We start from the raw sequence: 23,138 nt of genomic DNA, 5'->3' as shown, positions 1-23,138 counted from the left end.
TTGTGCATAGCCATTTGAGCCTACTTTGGGTGAGCATGTGATTTTATCAAGGGCCCTTTATGCTATCCTTGAAAAGGAGGTGTTACATATGTTGCAATAGGAAAGGATCAGAATAACAGGAGTAATTGCCGATCATCTTTCTGATTTTGCCATTTGTTAAAGTATGAACTCTGTTCACTGTATATACATCTCACATGTCATTAGAAAAGACCAAGACAGAAGTTGGAACTAGAAAGTGGAGGGCAACCAAATCTCTTCCGGCTTATTTTACTGCAAATATTGGTAATTATTCTTTTTATTCTTTTAATAAAAGAAAAATCTATGACCATTGTGAGATACACATTAGTAGCTAATAACTTCCTTAGGGAATTAGATCACATCTCATGGTATACGCTCTCATTTCATCCTCTAATTTTCCTCTACTATACTTCATCACAGCTGATAATTTTATATTTATTTGTTAATTTTTTGTTCATTGTCCATGTGCCCTACTAGACCAGAATCTCTATGAGAAAAAACACCATTTGTTTTTTCATACCACATCTGGGCATCTAGCACAGTGACTTGGACATAATAAAGGCTCAATATTTGTGGAATAAATGAAAAGGTGAATGAATGAATGCACAGGACAGAGTGGGTATCCTGTCATTAGCATATGTGTCCCAGTTGATAACTAAGTAAATAATATAGAAAACCCTTGGGAGTGAGGAACAGCATTCTTTTGCAGATACCTCTCTAGCTTGTGTAGTACATTCTGGGAATATAGCAGGTATGGTGTGAATTTTATATATCTATAAATGCTTGTAAAATAATAGCACTTACTAAATGCTGTCAGGTAGTATGTATAAACACTTATGTATTATCTCATTTAATTTTTATAATAATATTGTTATAAAGTATTACTATGCCCATTTTACCTGAGGCTTAGAGTAATGAAATACCTTGTCCTGGATTATAAAGCCAATAAGTGCACATGAGAATGAGAATTTGATCGCATCCTTCAGTTCTGTTTAAGTTATGTAGACATTGTGTCACTGAAAATTTTAAGTATTTAAAAACCCATCACCCTGCTTTTTAAGCAAGATAAAAATAACAATAAAAAGATTTTAAACCCTACTAACAGTGACAAATAAGGGATTTATCCCACAGAGGAAGATATCCAGCAGCCCAGGCCTGGTATAGCACTTAATTATATTATCAGAGGCCCTGGGTCTTTTCGTTTTTCTTAAGTACCATGCTCAGCATGTGACTACATCCTCATTATTGTGTTTGCAAGTTGACTGCTGCATCTCTGGGCATTGCATCAGTTCCCAGGAAGGAGAAATGATGAGATGTCTCGTAAACAACTTTCTTAGAGGCCCCATTAGTGACTTGTTCTTCTGTCTCATTGGGTAGAACTAGAGTTGACATGGCCACCCCTTGCTGCAGTGAATCTAGGAAAGTGAGTATTATTGATGACTTTTTGGTATTGTTTTGGATCTTTTAGTTTCTTCAAGTGTATCATTGAAAACCCTAGTATTGGCCGGGCGCGGTGGCTCACGCCTGTAATCCTAGCACTCTAGGAGGCTGAGGCAGGTAGATTGTTTGAGCTCAGGAGTTCGAGACAACCTGAGCAAGAGCGAGACCCCGTCTCTACTAAACATAGAAAGAAATGAACTGAACAACTAAAAATATATAGAAAAAATTAGCAGGGCATGGTGGCGCATGCCTGTAGTCCCAGCTACTCAGGAGGCTGAGTCAGGAGGATTGCTTGAGCCCAGGAATTTGAAGTTGCTGTGAGCTAGGCTGACGCCATGGCACTCTAGTCTGGCAACAGAGTGAGACTCTGTCTCAAAAAAAAAGAAAACCCTAGTATTCAAAATTGTGTGACTGCAAAGGTCAAGCATTCTGACAGCTTTTTTAAGTTGAGGGGCATTGTCATCAGATTGTGCTTTAGAGAAGATGTGCTCTGATGGCTGTGTGGTGAATTGGGGGGTGACAGAATGGAAGCAGGAAAAGACTGTTAAGGAAACTTACAATGGTCTAGGTAAGAGCTCTTAAGGGCCTGAACTAGGAAAATGTTTATAGGAATGAAGAGGAGACTAAAAATTCCAAAAGGATGTAAGAAATCAAATGAATAGGACTCAATGGTTGATGAACTCTGGAGAGGAGGAGTGAAGAGTCAAAGATGACTGGGTTTCTAGTAGAAATGAGTGAATGGTACCACCAACTGAGATTAAAGAAGAGTAGAGGAGAAAGTTTAAACTTGGTTGGCTTTTTAGACACAATGGGTTTGAGGTATCCTGGGTTTTCCTTCATTGGCAGATCTTTAGCCACTAAGGGAAAGGATTGAGATAGATTTGTTAAATGTCACAAATATCTTTTTTCTTGATAATTTCCCTTGGATTTTTATTTGCTTTTTGTTGTCTAAACGTTTCTAACATTTGTATAGTCAATTCTGTTAATCTTCTCTTTTACATTTTTGGCTTTAGTTCATAGTTAGAGATGGCCTTTTTCATCCCCAAATGATAGAAGTATTAATATTTACCAAATTTTTTTCTTGTTCTAATATGATTTAAATATTGTATTGATCAGGATTTTATTCTGGTGAATAGGATGAGGTAAGGAAAGAACAGGGAAGCACATTTATTTATTTATTTATTTTTATTTTTTTTTAGCGCACATCATGTGCATGGAAAGCACATTTTCAATTGTTAGAATACCATTAATGTGATTTCTGTTTCCAAGGTGTAATATAAAACATGAAAATACTGAATTTTTCTTTTAAAAATATCTCTGACGTTAGGTTTTTTTTTTTCAATGGTGTTACTGTTTTAGAAGTGCTCTGCTGTTTGTTTCTTTCAAAAAATAACATCCTCAGATTTAAAATTTTTATTATAAATCACAATTAAAAGAGGTATTTCATGTATTCTGACAGCAGGAGGATGCTTTAGCACAACAGGCTTTTGAAGAGGCTCGGAGAAGAACACGTGAATTTGAAGATAGAGACAGGTCTCATCGTGAGGAAATGGAGGTGAGAGTTTCACAGCTGCTGGCAGTAACTGGTTAGTACTTTCCCCCAAACTCTCAGGCTGTGTTTGTGATGTTTGTGCCTAATGTTTTTTAATAGTTAAATTTTGTCTTTTCGGTTTTAAAAAGATAGATTCTCTGTCTTTGTACTTGTTAAATGTAATTGTCATAAAGAAACTTACTCTAATTTTAAGATTGTACATGAATTCCTCATTTGTTGGTTTTCATAAAGATACTTACTATAACAAGGTATATTCTTTTAATTCATTGATCCAAATATCTTACCTCTTTTTTCTTATTGTTCAGACTATTTATAAAAATTGCCTTATGTTAACATAGAATACATATTTTTTGAACATTATTAAAACTTACTGAGAGTATTATTGCTTTCCATTTTTCTATGGATATTTGTCTTGATTTTATAACAGTATAATTTTTAGTTATTTGTGTGATCTCTTTATATTTTCAAACTACTCAAAAAATGGAATTAGCAGACTGTTTTTCTTTTAACATTTTTATTGTAAAATACAGATACAGAAATATACATAAAAGAATCTGTAGCTTAAGGAATTATACCCTTAAAAGTGTATAATAATTCACTTTTGTAAATGAATTATTATAATACCCTTAAAAGTACTGTTCAGGTAAAAAAATAAACCTTGGACAGCTACCCCAACAGTTCCCTCCATGTGCATATCTAATCATCTTCTCACTCTACTCACAAAGTAATCATTATCCCTGTTTTTATAGTAATTGCTGCTCTGTGTTTCTTTGTTGTTTTGTTACCCACAAGTCTAGTCTTAGACATTGAAGTTTACTCTTGCCCAATGTTTAAATTTGATATGTCTTTTCATTGACATGGAATTTTAATTTTTGCTACACAAAACTGTACCCTGTTTTAAGCAGACCTCAATTATTAAAATTGATATTTAAAGTATATACAAATTGCTTAGAAATACAAATTTTATTAAAAAGTATACTCTAACAAATCAGAAATAAAGAACTAACGGGTTTGAAAAAGAATGTGATCAAATGTTAGTATCGGCCGGGCGCGGTGGCTCACGCCTGTAATCCTAGCACTCTGGGAGGCCGAGGTGGGCGGATCGTTTGAGCTCAGGAGTTCGAGACCAGCCTGAGCAAGAGCGAGACCCCACCTCTACTAAAAATAGAAAGAAATTATATGGACAGCTAAAAATATATATATAGAAAAAAAAATTAGCCGGGCATGGTGGCGCATGCCTGTAGTCCCAGCTACTCGGGAGGCTGAGACAGGAGGATCGCTTGAGCTCAGGAGTTTGAGGTTGCTGTGAGCTAGGCTGACGCCACGGCACTCACTCTAGCCTGGGCAACAGAGTGAGACGCTGTCTCAAAAAAAAAAAAAAAAAAAAAAAAAATGTTAGTATCTATCATGTGCTCCAAGTTTATAAACTTAACATCAGTCAACACAAACATTAGTATATCAACTAAATAGAATAATTTCCAAGCATTAAAAATCAATATTATAGGCCGGGCAATGTCATTACAGGCGTCATAGTTTACACCTGTAATCCTAGCACTTTGGGAGGCTGAGGCAGGAGGATCACTTGAGGCCAGGAGTTCGAGAACAGCCTGGGCAACACAGCAAGACCGTCTCTGCAAAAACAAAAACAAAACAACAAACAGAAAAATTAGCCAAGCATAGTGTTACGCACCTATGGTCCTCAGCTAGTCGGGAGGCTGAGGCTGGAGGATCACTTGAGCCCAGCCAGGAGTTTGAGGTCTCAGTGAGCCATCATGCTGCCACTGCACTCTAGCCCAGGCAACTGAGTAAGACCCTGTCTAAAAAAAAAACCAATATTATGTACCTAAGTTTGCTAAATTCATAGAGACAGAAAGTAGAATGGTAGTTGCTGGGGGAAATGGTGGTTTAATAGGTATAGAGTTTGTTCTGCAAGATGAAAAGAGTTCTAGAGATTGATTGTACAACAGTGTGAATGTACTTAATACTACTGAACTGTGCACTTAAAAATGGTTAAGATGGCAAATTTTGTTACATGTATTTTACCACAATTAAAAATTTTTAACAGGTTTTAAAGTCAGTGTTACATAATGCAGAAAATTTGGGTTTATATGTATACTGTTATTTAAATTAATATGTAAGAATATGTGTCCGTGTGTGTGTGTGTGTGTGTGTGTGTGTGTGTGCGTGTGTATAAAGACATTGGGAAAGTGCCCAGACTCTAGAGTCAGACTAAGAAGTCTGAATCTGGCTCTGCCACTTACTTAAGTATCAGTTTGGACAACTTACTTCACTTTTCTGTTGCTGAGTTTCCTCATCTATAAAATAGGGGTAATAATCGTGCCTATCTCATAGAGTCATTGTGAGGATTAAATAAGTAAATACATGTGAAAGCACTTTTAGAGTATGTGGTATCAACTAGATGTCAGCTGCTATTGTTATTTAAAATATTACGTAAAATGTCCTTTTGTGTTAAAATATATTTATTTAGAATAAATTTAAAAATCAAGCCTATTCAGTGGTTAGTGTGTGAAATAAAATTCAGTCGTCTTCTCATGATTGCTAGATCCCTTTGTCAGTCAGTTAATTTGTCTAATGGACTGATAGCAGTTGAAGATGTCCCCAAGAATACTTTTTAGCTAGGAGAATATAGGAGGGATATATGTGATATATTTCTTTGAAGCTTTTATAATCCTTGTGATTTCTATACATGAATACAAGACTTCCACACCATGTTCTTTCATTCTGTATCTGTAAAATTTAGAAGTTTAAAGATGTATAATATGCATTGGTATCTTATACTTCTGAATCCTTTTGCTCATGCTATTTTTTTCCTGATGTAGAATGTACTTTTCTGTTCATTCATCAAGGCCCAGCTTATATGTTATCTGTCAGGCCCTTCTTCAGTCTTAATTATAATTAGCCCTTTTACCTTGTAGTTTCCATAGCACTTCTTATTTCTATTAGTGTGTTGAAATAATTATAAACATGTCTGTCCTCTACTTTTTTGTCCTCCCATAAGATGGATCCTCTGGTTTTTTTATCTTCCACATTATCCACTATAATTTGTAACTGTTTAGTTGTTAAATGGATATCTTCAAAAAAATAGCTCCTATCCTGCCTGTCTGAATACTAGAATTACAGGATAGCCTAAGGATAGTTTAAGTAGATAGTATACATTAATAGTCTCTGGAAAAATTCTAAATGTTTATAGTTTGTTGGTTTATATTAATTAGTTAAGTAAAATAATAAACCTCAACTATATTGTGCCTGTATTCTGCATTAGAGACTGGGAAATATATAGATGAAGATGCATGGTTTCTGTCCTTGAGCAACTATCAGTCTTGAAGGTATAAACAGATAATTGCGATGTACTTTAGCAGCCACCATACATAATGGAGGTTCAAAAGGGGGATAGTGGCAGTGTAGCAGAAGGAACATTGAAATCTGCCTCTGCCTGGGAGACTCACAGGAGAATACACTTGAAGAGATTTGAAGGAAGAGTGTGAGTTTGCCAGCTAGAAAAGCGTTCTGGGCAGGAGGAACAGTAAATGCAAAGGCACGGAGGAGGAAGAGAGTTTGCTTGCCAAATCAGAGAACATGGTTGGTCAGGTTTTCTGGACCTTAAATGAATGTAAGAAAAGTGCCCTTCAGCTACATTATATTTGAAGAATAACTATTTTACAATTAATGGAGCAATTATTTAGGAAGTTTTTGTGTATGTTTTGCTTTAATAAAATTATAGATTAGTTGACTAAGAATTGTCTATTCTAAATTGTTAATTTGATTTCTCTGACTTATAATATTACTTAAAGACATTTTGGTATGTGAGTTTATATGTGTGTATGAACAAAAATATAGTCTGTTGATAGAGATGTTAAATAATTTTTGCTCAGGTTGTTTCCAGTCATTTTGAGAACATGGGCTTTATAGTCAGGCCTAGTTGAAATTCCTTCAGCATCACCTGTCAATCTCTGAAGCCCCAGTTTTCTCAGAAATTATTGAGAATTAAATGGGAAAATACTTGTAAAGCACTTAGTATGGTGCTTAGTATGTGTATACCTACATTAAATAATAGCTCTAAAGTACTTCTTTAGCACTAAAAGCTCTACCACAATGCTGGTTCCAGTTAATTGAATTATTTGGCTGACAGGAACATCCCTTTAGTTCTCTAAAGTGTATCAAGGCACTTTCCATGCATTATGACCTAGAGCATGGAGAAAATGGTTAAATTTTCATCAGTGATTTAAGATCCCGTAGACCCTTATGGCAATAATTTAAAACATCAGTTCTTATAGAGCACTACTGTCATCTAGAAAATTGGACTGAAATCTGACTCCAGAGCATGCACTGGCAGTCAGTCATATAGAGGAGGTTTAGGTTTGCGTGTCTTTTGGCACTTTGTGTGACATATTTTGCTTCTCTCTCTCTCTTTTTTCCTTCTTTCTTTTTTTTTTTTTTTTAAGAGACAGGGTCTCACTATGTTGCCCAGGCTGTTCAACTCCTGGGCTTAAGTGATCCTCCTGCCTCAGCCTCCTGAGTAGCTGAGACTACAGGAATGTGGCACTGCATCCAGCTTCTCTCTCTCTTTTTAAACTATAAAAAATTCCTCATGTCAGCTTATTTTCTTGGAGTTTACCTCCTTTTTCCTAAAAGGAGAATACCAGAGAAAAATGTTGTATTTGTCTTCTGTAATTCAAACATCTTTTAGGGATTCAGACATCATCTAATCTAACATTATTATGGTTGATGAAACCGAGAGACTTAGAAAAATTAATTTACTTGCTCTCTTTCACATGGTTTCTAGAAGAAAAAAAAGAGAGAACTTAAACCATAGTTCCTAACCAGGAGTTCTCCACAAATATAGCCTAGCACTGGGAAATTAATTTTCACACCACCCATAAAGATGCTTAAGTTGAAGTTGAAAAATAAAATCTGCCAGGAGAGGTTAGAAAACGTTTCGCCTGGAATAGAAAAGGCTGAGGCAGAGAAGAAGAATAATGGTTCCAGTGGGTGGTCCTGATGCCTGACTGGAGAGGAGGGCCAACAGTGGTAACTCGTGGGTGGCAATAACCCAGTAAACAGTCCATGGAAGCTTGAGATTGTGGCAGCACAGAGGCTTAGGGATGTCCTCTGCTGTTTGGATAACCTCTGAGGCCTTTAGCTGTGCCATGCTAAACTTGTAACAGTGGTGCTCGTGAGCATTTAATGTATGTGTAAGGTTAATGTTACCTAACAGTGGGAGGCAGAACTCCAAGTGGTTGGTGGCCCAAGGGGTTTTGATTTTTAGCAATGTCTTTTAACCTGAAATCAGTTCTAAAACTCCGTGGGCATATTTCCATTTCACTATCTGTAAAATTTAGAAAGTTTTCAATCCTTCATAGTAGGATTTAGCATTTTCTTTTTTTTATTTTTCTGGAAAAGACTATTTCAGTAGTACAATATTTTCTGTGCCTTTCAGAGGTAATGACAGAGGATATTAATTTGGAAATGAAAAACTATAGTGAAATGAAGAAATATTGTTTATTTTAGTTACCTCTACCAGATACTGTTAACTCATTGGTATACAATAAAATGATATACAAAAGATTTAGAATACTGTGTATCTTACTCAGTGGGCATTTTTAAAAGGAATGTATTTGTTTGAATGTATATAGTCACTCTGTAGTAGGATATGTAAGAAGCTGGAACTGGAAACTAGAGAGGAGCCAGGTATCTGGGTGGCAAAATGGGAAGGTTATTACTTTTCACCGTATATCTTTTGTACCTTGCTAATTTTGAATCACGTGCATCTATTACCTGTTTAGGAAAGAAAAAATTTGCTTTTATATTAACACAGAATAATGAAAACAGAAGATTCTAGAACTTAAAACTGTCTGTATTCTCTGGCACAAGGCTGTTATTTTTATTCTAGAGACGGATCTTGCTCTCTTGCCCAGGCTGACGTACAGTGGCACCATCATAGCTTATGGTAGCCTTGAACTCCTGGGCTCAAGTGTTCCTCCTCAGGCTATTTTTTTAAATTGTGAAACCCTTCCTTCATTTGAAATTTTATACAGAGCCCCAGGGTATAAAATAGATTTTTTAAAAAGGCACTGCTCTGGGTAAAGCAGGGGTAGGGATTATTCTATTCTCCCTCTGGGGTCCCTGGGATGTTTTTAGGTAACCCAGTAGGTGGCAGAGACTTTAGGATCTTTGATGTTGTGGGATGAGTACAAGGTTAGAGTGCCCTGGGTTTGCATCCTAGCTCACTGCTTGTTGCCATGTGACACTGGGAAAATTTTTTATTGTCTTTGAACCTCATCCCGAAAACCTACCTCACTGGTTGCCACCTAGCTCAGTATCTGATACTTAGAACGGGGGCTCAGTAGAATCTAGTTTCTTTACCACCCCAGCTTTCTGTGTACTTGGCTCACAACATATCAGGAGTGGCAGAAACACAGTAAAAGTAGACATATCCTGACTTTAGACGATGAAAGTCAGAGATACTATTTTGCCAAGCTATTTTAGATTCTGGGGTTGGTTGGTTGGTTGGTTTGGTTTTTGGAAACAACCAGTAAAGGATTTTGTACTTTTCTTGGCTCTGTTGGAGGCTGAGCTAGCAGTTACGCTGGAGGTTGAGCTGACTGGGAAGAGGGGCAAGAGGAGAACTTCCCACATCCTGGTAATATTATAGCTCTTGATCTGGGTGCTAGTTACATAGGTGTGTTTGCATTGTGAAAATTCATGTTCTGTACCTAACAATGTGAGTACTCTTCTATACTTTAAAAGAAGACTTAAAAAAGAAAAAATAATTGCCGATGTTACTTCTATCTATGAAGTGCCCCCCATTGGTATCTGTTGCCACATAGAAGTAGCCCGATTCCTTTTTTGAGAATCTTTGCTTGATTTGAAAATGTTCACATGTCTTCATGGCAGTTCTCTACAGGTTATACATCTCTATATAATTCAAATGTCTTACTTCTGTGAAGGAAGAGTGAGGTTACTAAGGAGTAGACTTAGTGCTCTGGTCATGGATGAATTGAAAGGATAGCTCTGTTGGAGCAGTACAGTATGTTTCTAGATACTACCTTCAACTTGATTGGCCTCTTGACTTAAAACTATAGTATAGCACTTTTGGCTCTTAATTCAGCTCCAAGGTGACAGAGTGCTTAAAGAGATGTTCTCTATCATTATTTAGGAAATGTTTTCATTTGGTTAGATTATAAAGTGTCAGCAAATAAGTGGTTGTCTTTAGTGTCAGAGAATGGGTAAATAATTATTGCTTATTCAACTATAGGCAGTTTTAATACAGTTCAGCAAATCATAGGAGAATTTTATGTGGAAACTATTTGGAAATAAAAACAGGCAAAAAGCTTTATGTGGTTTTTATATTTGTGTTTTGCATGTTTTTGGAGCCTTCAATTCTGTGTGGTCCAAGAAAAAAAATCTCAGCCTCTATTTATTTTAAATTTTCAAAGACTTCAGTTTTCAAATCATTTAACTCCACCAGTATTTATTCTTGTGTAAGGACAAGTCAATATAGTATGTCTATACTGGGCCTTCTTTGGATGTGTCCTGGGTCAGGGCAGTAGATGAAAATGAACTGGGGATGTGAACTCAGCCTAAGCATGAGAATCAGAGGGGGATCGATGAGAGAGGAAGAGGATACCAGATCTGACTTTCTCCCATACTGAGAGAGGAAGAGTCTTGGTTTGCTTACTATCATAGGGGCTATATATAGGCTTTATTAAGATTTATATTGTTTTAACCTTGTTTTAGTTTCTAAAAATTACTCTTTCTACCATTTGGAAAGTTGTTACATTTGAAAAGTTCATATAGGTAAATTGGAAAGTGATGAGCAGCTTTGCTGTAATAACAGTAGCATGAGTGCATACTATGTGTCTCGCAGTACACATTATAATTTTTTATTTATACTTGATTTTTTATTGCTCATATAAGGTATATCTCCATTTTGAGGAACTGAGGCTGAGAAAGGATAAGAAACTTGCCTAAGGTCACATAGCTAAAGTGGTAGGGCCATTCTGGTCCAAGCCCAGAAATGTAGGTTATTTCAACTGTTTCTTTTATTTTTAAAATGTTACTTTATATTTAAAGTTTTCTGGAAGTTACATATATTGTAAGACCTCTATTTTTTGCCATGCCTGTTGGACCAGTTCTTGCAGTCTACTTATCTGACTGGTGTTTATAATTGTCTGCTGTTCTTTGTTTTTTGTGGGTTTTTTTTTTTTTACCTTTTTAATGAGTTTGGGGAAAATGTATTCCTTTCTCTCATTTTAGGACTTAAAATTTTTGCTTTATGTCTCCTCCAGACTTGGCAATAGGGAGAAATAGCAGCAACTAAAGGGGCTGACATTAATGTTAATTGTAAGTTAAAGGTTCATCTTTTCCAGGAGTCTGAGTGTGTTCTCTGACTCTGCCTCCAGCTAACTGTGTGACCCTGGGGGCATCACTTAACCTTCATGATCTCAGGCTTATCATTTGTACAGTAAGAGAGAACCACATCTCTGAAGTATTAATACTTTGCTACACAATTTTATTCTATAATTCTTGTGTTCTGACTCTTAGCCAAGTATCAAACATAAAGTGAATAACACAGTGTCTGGACATAGTACACGCTCAATAAAGTGTAGCTGTTCTTAATTATTAGGGCATTTTCCCATGAGGAGTTTTCAGGAATCGTTCTGAAGTTTTTTTTGTTTTTTTTATCTTATTGTTATGGGGGATACAGAATTGCAGGTTACATACGTTGCCCATGTACCGCCTTTCCCCCCAAGTCAGAGCTCCAGGCGTGTCTGTTCCCCAGATAGTGCGCGTTGCACCCATCATGTAGGTATATATCCCTCCCTTCCCCACCCCCCTCTTCCCGAGTCAGCACCTTCAAGCGTTACATTCCCCAAAGGGTGTGCAATGCACTCATTGTGTAGGCATACACCCATCCCCTCTCCCACCCCCCTGAAGATTTCAATAATAAAAGAATGGAGATAACCAAGAAGTTTTATTCATTTGGGTACCCTTTCTCTTGGCTATTTTTTCACAGCCCTGACCAGTAGGGAAAACAGGTACTGGTGACTATTCTTTGGAATAGTCACCTCTTGATGCCTCCTAGCAACTCTATTTGCCATGTTTTCTAGGTGGTAATATACTGAATGAAAATAGGAGAGCAACTGGTAGTAAGCGGCCTGTAGTAAAATGTCTAGATTAATTGTTTATAAATATTAAAAACAGATTTGTGTTCTGAAGTCAGGCTCATGGATATCTGCTTTATATTAAAACCCGATTCTGAAATAACTGTTAATAAAAGGTTAGCATCGAGGGCCCATGTGGATTGACGGGGGAGAAAGAAACTAGAAATTATAGACTTTATGCTTTTAGGATGATGGAGTTTAGAGTTTCTTTGGCATCATCTAGTCTAGCTAATTACCCATAGAGGAATTCCTTCTAAAACATCCAGCCTCCATTAGAAAACTTCCACAGTAGGAAGCACTACTTCTCAGGGCAGCTGCTCATCCAGCTGTTGAATTCCAGCTTTTTGGAAGCTATTTCAGTGAACTTAAATCTGTTTCTGTATTTGTCTCCTTCGTGTGACAGCCCATATATGTTCCCTTCTGGCATTAAATGTCCTCCCTGTCTCCCAGCTCTTTCATTCATACTCTATCAGGCTTCTCCTCCTCTTTTTTGTTCCTACTCTTGACTCCCCTTCACAATGTCTTCCCCTTTCATTTTCCTCAGTTCCTTCACAATGTAAATAGAAACTAAAACCACATCTCTTTTAGCTTTTTGGATTCTTAGGGAAAAAAAAGAGCTAAAACCACAAATAATAGCAAAACAACTTATTTTTACTCCTATTCTCCATGCTTTTATCAAAAATATAATATTTTAAACAAATAAATCCATGGCTATTTCTGCACAGCCATGACCAGTAGGGAAAACTCCAGCTGCTGATGACTGTTCTTTGTCATCCATTTGTAGTCATCCCATTATTATTAAAGTAATTTGAAAATTACTTTTGTCCTAAGACAAAAGCTGAAATATTCTTTTCACAAAGTATTATTGGTAGGTTAGTCATGATTTATAAATATATAATTGCAATTGATTTGTCTCAGTGTTTCTTCCTTGCTCAGCCCCTTTCTAATCTTCATTGACTGAAACCAGATGCTTATACCACCATCTGTGATTTCACAGAATTGATCTGTCCTTATACTGTGTTTAGCATTGATTGTATATGGAACATAAATTGTTTTTCTGATGTATATGCATTCCATAGTCTTTCAGGCTGTGACCATGCTGCATAACTTTTAACCTAATTGGAAGGAATGTGCTAAAATTTAGTCATTGTGCAGTCTGCTAACAAAAATAGTTAAAATCTGCTAGAAATATATCAAAATTTATAAGAAAGATTAAAGAAGTTGGATTTTTTGGGTTTGTTTGAAAGTAAATAAAGCAATTGTTGTTTTTGTCTAAATTACATAAGCCTCTTGAGAAATGATGGCATAGCTGGAGCTTCTGACTAAACTTGATTTTACAATAGAAACGTGACTTGTTGAGATATTTATTTGAAGGTCAAGGATGCTTTTCCTCTAACAACTGTTTCAGACAGATCTTAAGAATCGATATCAGAATGTGATTTTTGGATACCTTTGTTTCCAAAAGCTGACATAGACAATGGAGAGTCAGTTGGTGATATTAGTACACAATTCCATTTAGCTAGAGATGTTGTACAGATAATTGCAGTTAGTTCTAACAGCTGGTTTGTAACAGAAGTAGCTAAAAACAAGAATATCCAGGCTGGGTATGGTAGCTCACACTTACAATCCCAGCACTTTGGGAGACTGAGGTGGGAGGATCACTTGAGGCCAGGAGTTCAAGGCTGTAGTGCACGGTGATCATGCCTGTGAATAGCTACTACACTTTAGCCTGGGCAACATAGGGAGACATCGTCTCTTAAAAAAAAAAAAGTTAGTTCATTTACAGAAAGTACTTAGAACAGTGCCTAGCAGATAGTTGCTGCTCAATAAATGTCAGCTATTACTAAAAGGAAAAGTTTGCTTCTAACGTAATTGGCTGATGTGTTAAACTCTCTGGTTCCAAAACTGTAAACATAGAGTTGTTATTTTTTATACATAGCACTTATTTATGATAATGATCTTTTTAATGTGAAATTATTTTCTTGATTTTTAAGGAAACTTTAGGAAAATATGTCATATAATTTTAATTGTTCTTTTGTCTATTACAAGAGAAAAGTTGAAAAGTTTTTAGTTGTGAATTTTTCTTATGTGCTACTATCTTATATTTTATATATCTAACAGTTTGATTTTCAGAACACTTTTTGACCCCAAATTATGATTTTGTCGTTGCAGGCAAGAAGACAACAAGACCCTAGTCCTGGTTCCAATTTAGGTGGTGGTGATGACCTCAAACTTCGTTAATTCATAGCACAGCAGATGTGTTGCCCATCTTTATATACACATTGCTTCTAGTTGGCAGTAATAACTGATTAAAAGACCAGAAACTGTGATAACTGGAGGTACTACAGTCTATTTCCCAACCTTAGGCAGTAACAGACATCACAAACTGCCATGGTTTTGCACTATGATTATAATACCTGCATTTCTAAGTTTTAAGCATGTAGCCAGTAATAATTTGAAATTTTTTCCTATGCAAGCTTACCTTGTTGGCATTATTTTAGAGACTTGTAAAGCTCTTTTTCTTCCATTTTAATTTAAAGGTTCATGTCATTTAAAAACAGGTCAAGAAATTAAAATTTATATCAGAGGGTTTTCTCTAACCAGTTGCTCTAATTTTTTTTGTACTTTTTGATGTTTTGGTTATACAGCTTCATCTTAGATAAACATTCTTGTTTTTTGTTTTTATTTGTTTTGTTTTCCCCATTTCCTTTTGTGTTTTTGTAGTCTACAGCATTTTAAAACTGCTGATGTTTGCATTATTTACAAGCTAAAAACCTAGTAGCATAGAGCTGTCTGCCACAGCCTTCTAACACAAAGTTTACAGTTATTAAAGTTGCAGTATCCTTTTAAATGCTAATAATCACCCTTTCTTTCCTTTTAAACATAAAAATTTTAAATTGGTATTAACTCTGTAATCTGCCCCAGATCTTAGTTTTAGATTCTGTTCTGTAATGATGAGTTTGGGTGGAGATATTCTCCATAGATTATAATCTTCTACTGAAATGCCTAAAGAAGTCACAGGCTGGCTTCTGTTTTATTCAGGGATTTTTTTAAAAAGTCAATCAGAAAAGGGATACTGGAGCTTCTTCATGTATGTAACAGCATATTAAACTGGAGACAGTGATGAATCAGCTACAAAGGTAATATTGTATTAAATCATGTTTAAGATAGCTGCTTTTATGTGTATTTTATATTGCATGCTTTTGTAAAAACATGCTAGGTGATGAAAGATTAGTCTTAGAGAGAAAATGTTCATCTGTGCAGAGGATACATTTTCTTCCATTAATTCTTGGAAAAACAGTCACAGTTATATATATGGTATTTTGCAAAAGGACTATTAATAGAACCTTTTGAGATGAATTAGTGTAAGAATATTTTTAAAATAGACTTACTGTCCAATTGAGTGCAACTTTTTTTTTTCTTTTTAATACAAGACTGGAAAAAAGTGCCAAGTCATTTGGCACCTCCTTAAAAATATTTTTCATGGTCACATTCATTAAATGTTACTACATTTCTGAATTTTTTCAAAAATGTATTTTATCATAATACAATGGCATTATTTTAAAGAGTTTGAAAAACTGACACAGTCAATTCAGAAAATGAACTGAAGTCTGAATAAGGTCATTACATTTAAAAAGCTTTTAACTATACTTGATTGATGAGAGAGGTGTGATTTTCATTGTATATAGGTCTTATAATTCATAAGCAAATATCCTGTATCTCAGAATAAAAATATTTGTTATATATTTGAAGTCATGCATGGTAAAGAGTGTGTTTAAATTGTTATAAACAATAATTCATCATAAAAGACCATGCTGATCTTGTGTAACTATAAGTACTATGAATGAATTTGGTTGGTATTTGGTGTTGTGCAGCTCACATGTTTACACACTCAGTGCCCTCATTTCCCCTGAGGGAATCACTTTTTAAGTGATCCTTACAGTGGTGTTTTAAGGTTACTTTATCACAAAGCTCCTTAGTTTTTGACTTCTGCACTTAACAAAATTTTTTTTAAATAACATGATGATGGTACATTTTTCTCTGTTGCTTGTAGCTAAGGGCTTTCAGTCCACCAGTAAATAAGATCAATATTATTAAATGTTGCTGTTGCCATCCTTCTGTAAATACTGAATTTTTCCTGTCACTTAGCACTGTGCTGCTTCTGTCTGTCTTAATGCTGGCATTAAGATCATGAGTCCTTTTTCTCCAATATTGCAGGCTTTGGAAACTTACTATTAAGTTATTGATGCAATTTGATATTTTTCATAATCTATATTTAAACAAAATTACATCATTGCATCATCTTTTCTAAATTCATCTCCATTAAAACTTGCCTTAAGCTACCAGATTGCTTTTGCCACCATTAGCCATATTATGTGTTTGTATGTTTAATTTACTTTCACAATAAACTTCTGTGTAGTGAAAACAGAGTCTTGGCTCTTTGTTCACGTAATCCAACAGTTTCTGTTCTAGTGTATTTAGGACATGAAAATTGATTTTGTTGTTTCTGAACAGTTCCTTGATCCTGCTTTTTACCTGATTTAAAAAAAAAAAAGAAAGCATGACAACAGTGGCATCTAGTGGTCATTTATGCTGATTTCAAAAAAGACCTTTACTTTAAACATAGATATCCAAGGTATACTAATTTCCCAACGTATATTAATGGTTTTCAAAAAATCTGGCTTGATTTACCCAGCCTATGAGGTATGACCATAAGGCAATGATCTTAGCAGCCTCTGAGGTATGACCATAAGGCAATGATCTTAGCGAGAAGGAAGAATTTTTTTTAATTATACATCCAATTTAGTACCATCTTTTAAGCTAGTTGTTTTGGAAATACATACTTATTTTGATTGTGCTGGTATTGTATCAAACATTCTTAGGATTCCTTCTAGCATTTTCCTACACCAGAAAATTAAGCGTTTTTCTTTAAAAGTGTGTCTTAAGCCTAAGCCATAATGAACAAGCTTACTTATTCACCACCAGACTTACAGCAAATGACAAAAATTCTTTTAAATGCTGAATTGGCACCATTAAGGAAAATTCTAAAGAGTAGGATTCATACTCTGAGGGTTAAGTTTCAAAAATTGTTTGAGCAGTAACAGCATGGTTTTAGTAAGTATATATCACTTCTAGAAACATATTTGGCTATGCTAGTACTGGACTGCTTGGTGAAAAATATCTTATTTGATTTATGCCCCATTTGGCAATGGAGAGCTTTTCAATCTATTAAGCCACTGTATTACCCATTGCTGCATAACACATTACCCCAAAACTTAGCAGCTTAAAACAGTAAACATATTACAGTTTTTTGTGAGTCAGAAATCTGGAAGTATAATAGCTAAGCTCAGTGGTTCTGGTTGAGAGTCTCTCATGAGGTTAGAGTCAGCCTGGGCTACAGTCATCTTAAGGCTTGGCTGGATGAAGGATCCTCTTTGAAGCCCACCAAATGGTCCTTGACTGGCCTCGGTTCCTTGTAGCCTGTGAGACAAAAGGCCTTGATTCTTTAATAGGTGTTGGACAGAGACCTCCTTCAGTGTCTTGCCATGTGAGTCTGTAGGGCAGCTCACAGTGGGGCAGCTGGCTTCCCCCAAAGCAAGTGATCCAAGAGAGTGTGTGCCCAAGATGAAAGCCTCAGTCCTTTTAATAAACTAATCTTGGGCTGCCATACTCTGTTATTTAATAGAATCAAGTCACTGGGTCTGGCTCACACTCAAAGGGAGGAGTAGTAAGCCTCATCTCTTGAAGAGAGTGATGTCAAAGAATTTGTAGACATATTTTTAAAACCACCACAGCATTATTACCATATATATAAAACTTGAGTATTTATAAGACTACTTTGGTGTTTTAATCTCCCAAACAGTATTTAAAAGGTAAGATTTCAGTCTTTTACAGGCAGATTTCAAGGCACAATTCCCCTTAGATAGCAAATCAGTTTCTTTTCTTGCATCACCATCATACATACATAAATGGTATTTCAAAAATGTTCCAAGGCTCTAAAACAGGTAAGTCACTGTATTAGTCAACTCTAAGCTTTTGGTTAGAACAATTTAAGCAACTTAGAGATTAGGTCATTATGGACCTTATTCAGGTTTCAGAAATGTTGGGGAAATGTGAGTAGATAAAAAATAAGAGGGAAATTTTTGATGAGAGAAGATAATCTGTATTCATACTGTCCAATATGATAGTATGGCTACTGAGCACTTTAAATGTGAGGAACTGAATTTTTTGTTTTTTAAGTTTTAACTTAAAAGCTCAGGCAGATTTAAATATTTCTCTGTTAAACAAAACTTTGTTTTGTGAGGACTGCAATTCATTTTAGCCTTTGAAAGTTTAGTGTCCAAAGGAAAAAAAAATGACTTTTTGATGCTGATGCAAAAACAAGTCCAATTAAATGCAAAGTGGTATCCCATCCAGATCCTGGGACAGAAAAAAGGATGTAGGACATTAGGCAAAAACCAAGGCAATATCAATAAATTATTGATTTTTGTTCTTTTTCTTTCCTTTTTTTTTTTTTTTTAGACAGAGTCTCACTCTTGCCCAGGCTAGAGTGCCGTGGCGTCAGCCTAGCTCACAGCAACCTCAAACTCCTGGGCTTAAGCAATCCTTTTACCTCAGCCTTACGAGTAGCTTGGACTACAGGCATGTGCCACCATGCCCGGCTAATTTTTTCTATATATTTTTAGCTGTCCAGGTCATTTCTTTCTATTTTTAGTAGAGACAGGCTCTCGCTCTTGCTCAGGCTGGTCTCGAACTCCTGACCTCGAGCGATCCTCCCACCTCAGCCTCCCAGAGTGCTAGGATTACAGGCGTGAGCCACTGTGCCGGCCAGATTTTTGTTAATAACGTATCAATATTAGTTCATCAATTGTGATAAGTGTACCACACTAATGTAGTATGTTAATATTAGAAAAGTCACATGATGAGTGGGAATGCTCTGTACTATCCTTGCAGCTTTTATGTACATCTAAAATTATCCCAAAATAAAAAGGTTATTTAAAAAAAAAGAAAATGTATTGTCCATGTTGAGATGTACTGTTAGTGTAGAATACCAGATATCAATGACCTAGTACATAAAGAAGAATGTAAGATATCTCATTAATATTTTATTTTGATTACATGTTAAAATGATAGCATTTAATATTGATGTTTGATATAGTGGGTTAAATAAAATGTATTAAAATTTATCTTTTTCCATTTTAATTTGACTTCTAAAAAACTTTAAGTTGCATATATTGGCTCACATCAATAGTTAAAATTGTAAGTGGCTAAAAGACATATATAATACAACTAGAAAGAAAAATAATTTTTTAAAATGAAAGATATTGAGGCTCTATTACTGTTTTTTTAAAAGAGACTAAAACAGAATGAGTATTTACCCACTAGAATCATTTAGGGGAAAAAAATGTATATCCAATATCCAAAATAGACATGGTTCCTGCCCACAGGGAACCTGAAGTCTAGACCAAAAACTGCCCCAAAACAGTAACATTTAAGTTATATTGGAAATATGGGCTTTTACAGTACATCCATTCTGATCTGGGTAGTCCAAAAAAAAAAGACTTCCCTGAGGAGACATTTGAGCTGAGTTCTGAAGGATGGCAGACATTACACCAGCTAGAAGAGGTGACAGAAGTATTGGAGGTAGCCAGGCAATAGCTTGACGAGGGAGTGTATATTAAGGGCAGCTTGAATCTGTGCTCCCAGGTTGCAGTCCTCAAGCTTGTCCCAAATAAACTACTTACATTAAAGGCCAGGCAGTAGCTCATGCTTGTAATCCCAGCACTTTGGGAGGCTGAGACAGGAAGCGCTTAAGGCCAGGAGTTTGAGGTTGCAGTGAGTTATGATGATGCCACTGTGCACTAGCACAGAGTGAGACCCTGTGTTTAAAAAAAAAAAAAATGCTTGGCAAGTTTGAGAAACTAAGGAGCTAAGTATGACTGGAACATAGAATGGAGGGGAGGGGGGGCTACAGCAGTGAGATGAGTCTGAAAGGGTCAGCAGAGACCAGGGTAAGTGTCAAAAGCAGTGTTGGACTGACCTTTCTAGCCATGTTAAAACATTTGGAGTCTTAGACCCTTCCTAAGGGTGAACAGGAGGAAGCCATAGAGGGGTTGGGACCTTGATAGAATGGGCACTTGAGAAAATTCATTCTGGTTGACTGGAGAGAACAAGACTGGAAGCAGAAACTTGTTCCCTCTAATGACATGATAGAGTAACCTAGTAGGGAGATTAAGAGTAGCCTAGTGGATATAGAGATATTTCGGAGCTAAGAAAAAAGTATAGGAGGCATATTGACAATTTTTCCAGTTTCTCTTACCTGTCAGGATAGGCTGGTTGTGTTGCCTTAGAACATACTGGCCTAAAGATTTCTCTCTTATGTGCTAAATACACATCAGTGGTTGACCTAGGCTGACAGAGCAGAAATGGAACACTGCCAGCTATTGTGACAGAGCCAAGAAAGAAGATAGTGTAATGAAAGGGGCACTGGCTTTGAAAACTTCCACCTGAATTGATAACATGTGACTTCTGTTTTCACTGGACCAAGCAAGTCACAGCCATACCCAACTCAGCTGGGCAGAAACTGCAATCCTACTTTTTTTCGCAGGGGAAAGTCTAAATATTTATCAGTAGTTCCAATGACTACCACACAGGTCACTCTTTCAGTTATTTTTTAGATACAGAGTCTTGCTCTGTTGCCCAGTCTTGGAGTACAGTGGCATGATCAGAGCTCACTGTAACCTCAAATTCCTGGGCTCAAACGATCCTTCTGCCTCTGCCTCCAATTAAGAGGGGTTCCCCACTCCACTGTTTTCTGTGACCGTGGGCCCTATCCCTGATTTGCTGGACAACTTTACCTTTTATTCCTGCTTTCAAACGGGTTTTTCTTTTTTTTTTTTGCTTTTGTTTTTTTTAAATCCTGACAAATAACAACCAATAGTAACTAAGATTGTTTTCCCAGTTCTTCACCCAGGGCGTCATGCTTGTTATATTTCCTCCCTTCCAAGTTATTGCATGTGACAGCTTTACCGGGATTGGCATCCTTCCAGCCTCCAATGTCAGTTCCCCCAGCCACTTCCTGTATACCACCACCATCCTTCCAGCTACCCAGGCTGGAAAACTATGTCTTTATTCTTGACTCCCAATCTCCCTCATCTCCCACATCCAGTCTGTAAATCCTGACAACAGATTCCATCAATTCTCTGCCCCTATTAGATTTTTTTTTAATTTAATTACAAAGAATTTACCTGTAAGTCAGAAGTGCAGATCTGTGAGGTAGGTGTGATCATTTTACAGATGAGGAAACTAAGACATGGAGAGGATAGGTAACTTGTAAAAGGCACAAACCTATTAAGAGACAGAACTGGGATTCAAATTCTCAGTCCCTCAGTTTAACTACTGTGCTCTGACTAGAGGCTGTCCCTGCACGTCTGGCTTTGACCGCTACCACGACTACTTGTCCTCCCTGAATACATTCTTCATTAGCCACTTTAATATTTCTCTACATCTCACCCTGGGTTTGGGGGAATAAGTTGGCCTACTTCCCTGAGGCACTTCCTGCTTGTATTCCACATATTGGGCTCTGGGCTACGGCCTCCTACATTCTAGTACCACTATCCCAAGGCTATTGCTCTCCTGACAAAAACCTGGGTGGATCATACTTAAATGAGCAAAGATAAACTTTTGTTGACAAACAGTGTTCACAAAAATATATCTGCTTATTATTCCAACAAGGAATTTCTTAGGGCCCTCCCCTACAACCTTGTTCTTCCTGTTTTTTTGAGTTATCCAAACTAAAAATTCTTTGCTCTTCATTATCCAGAAGAACGTGGCTTCCTCTTTGTCTTGCCTCTCCCACAACCTCACCCAGCTTACCCCACCCCAGTTAAGGCCCCACCCCTCTTTTCCCACCAGAAACAAGTCCCTCCAAGTGTTTTTTAAACAGAACCATTCCAACCAATCTGATTGGATTTGAATTCAATTCAGACACTTTCAGCTAATTTAAGATTACTCCTCACCAACCTTAGGACTTTTCCTCCAGGTCCTCTTTCCAGGCTGTCTAGCTCAGCTGCCCAACTAGCCTTTCCTAGACACATCTTTAATGCTTGACCTGGTAAAGGTAAATGTCCCCCTAATCCCTGCTCCTTACCCCCCCCATATTAGGTATTATTGACAATTGTTTTATCTTTCCAGAAATGTTCTCCCTTTTCAGTATAGCCAATGTTTCTGTTTTTACAGGAAAAAAGGGTCATACTGTGCACACTTCTGCATCTTGCCTTTTTCTTTTGCTGTTCCTTCTACATCAGCATATAGGGACAAATTCCTTTTTAAAAAACGTATCTAATTATAAGTATCAGGGTTTATTTAGCCACTTCCCTACTGGACCATCTCAATGATCCAGTTCTGTTGTTTTGGTATAAGATGCTGCAATTGACATCCTTCTCCATGTCATTTGTTTCAATGAAAATAAAAGTAACTTCAGATTTTGCTAGAGCCTACCAAATTACAGTCATATCAAGCCAGTTTGAGAATTTAGCATGCCACTCTCTTCCCTGCTAAAAACCTTCCTGGAGCAGTGATGTACTTGGGTTCTGCCGCCTAGAACCGAAGAACCTTGGGTCTCTAATCTCTGTGGACTTCATTTATTCGCCTGTAAAGTGGGGTATAATCTCAGGTTGGTTGTGAGAATCGAGACTGCTTCCATAAAGTCTTGGCATTAGAAGAGAAGAGGCCTTGGCTGCCTTTTAGTTTCAGGGTGCCCCAGGGCACGGGCCAAAGGCTGAGGCTGAACATACTAGAGGAGCCTCTCCCCAACCTGTAGATGAGAAAACTGAGCCACAGAAAGTGCCATAGGGCTGGTGAATACCACATAGCATTGGTCCGAGCTGCTGCGGGCGACTTCCGATCCAGGGCCCAGGTGGGCTGCGCACATCTGAGTGTGG

At 36.8% G+C, this 23,138-nt stretch overlaps 1 protein-coding gene across 4 annotated transcripts in view; it reads left to right on the top strand.

The window, feature by feature from the left end:
* CBFB (core-binding factor subunit beta) overlaps nt 1–14,775 on the top strand; it is a 51,320-nt gene extending 36,545 nt beyond the window's left edge. For 3 of the 4 annotated variants that reach the window (XM_069456373.1, XM_069456374.1, XM_069456371.1), the window contains 2 exons: nt 2,918–3,013; nt 14,368–14,775. In XM_069456373.1, coding sequence (XP_069312474.1) covers nt 2,918–3,013; nt 14,368–14,436 — 165 coding nt within the window. In that variant the 3' untranslated portion in view covers nt 14,437–14,775. Of the gene's footprint in view, nt 1–2,917; nt 3,045–14,367 lie in introns of all 4 variants that reach the window. The other variant, XM_069456372.1, reaches the window with a different exon arrangement.
* The last annotated feature ends 8,363 nt before the right edge of the window (nt 14,776–23,138 follow it).

This window comes from Eulemur rufifrons, chromosome 23, assembly GCF_041146395.1.
Source record: "Eulemur rufifrons isolate Redbay chromosome 23, OSU_ERuf_1, whole genome shotgun sequence".
Lineage (NCBI taxonomy): Eukaryota > Metazoa > Chordata > Mammalia > Primates > Lemuridae > Eulemur > Eulemur rufifrons.
The sequence above is the reverse complement of the archived record's forward strand: the minus strand, read 5'-3'. Positions and strand labels throughout refer to the sequence as shown.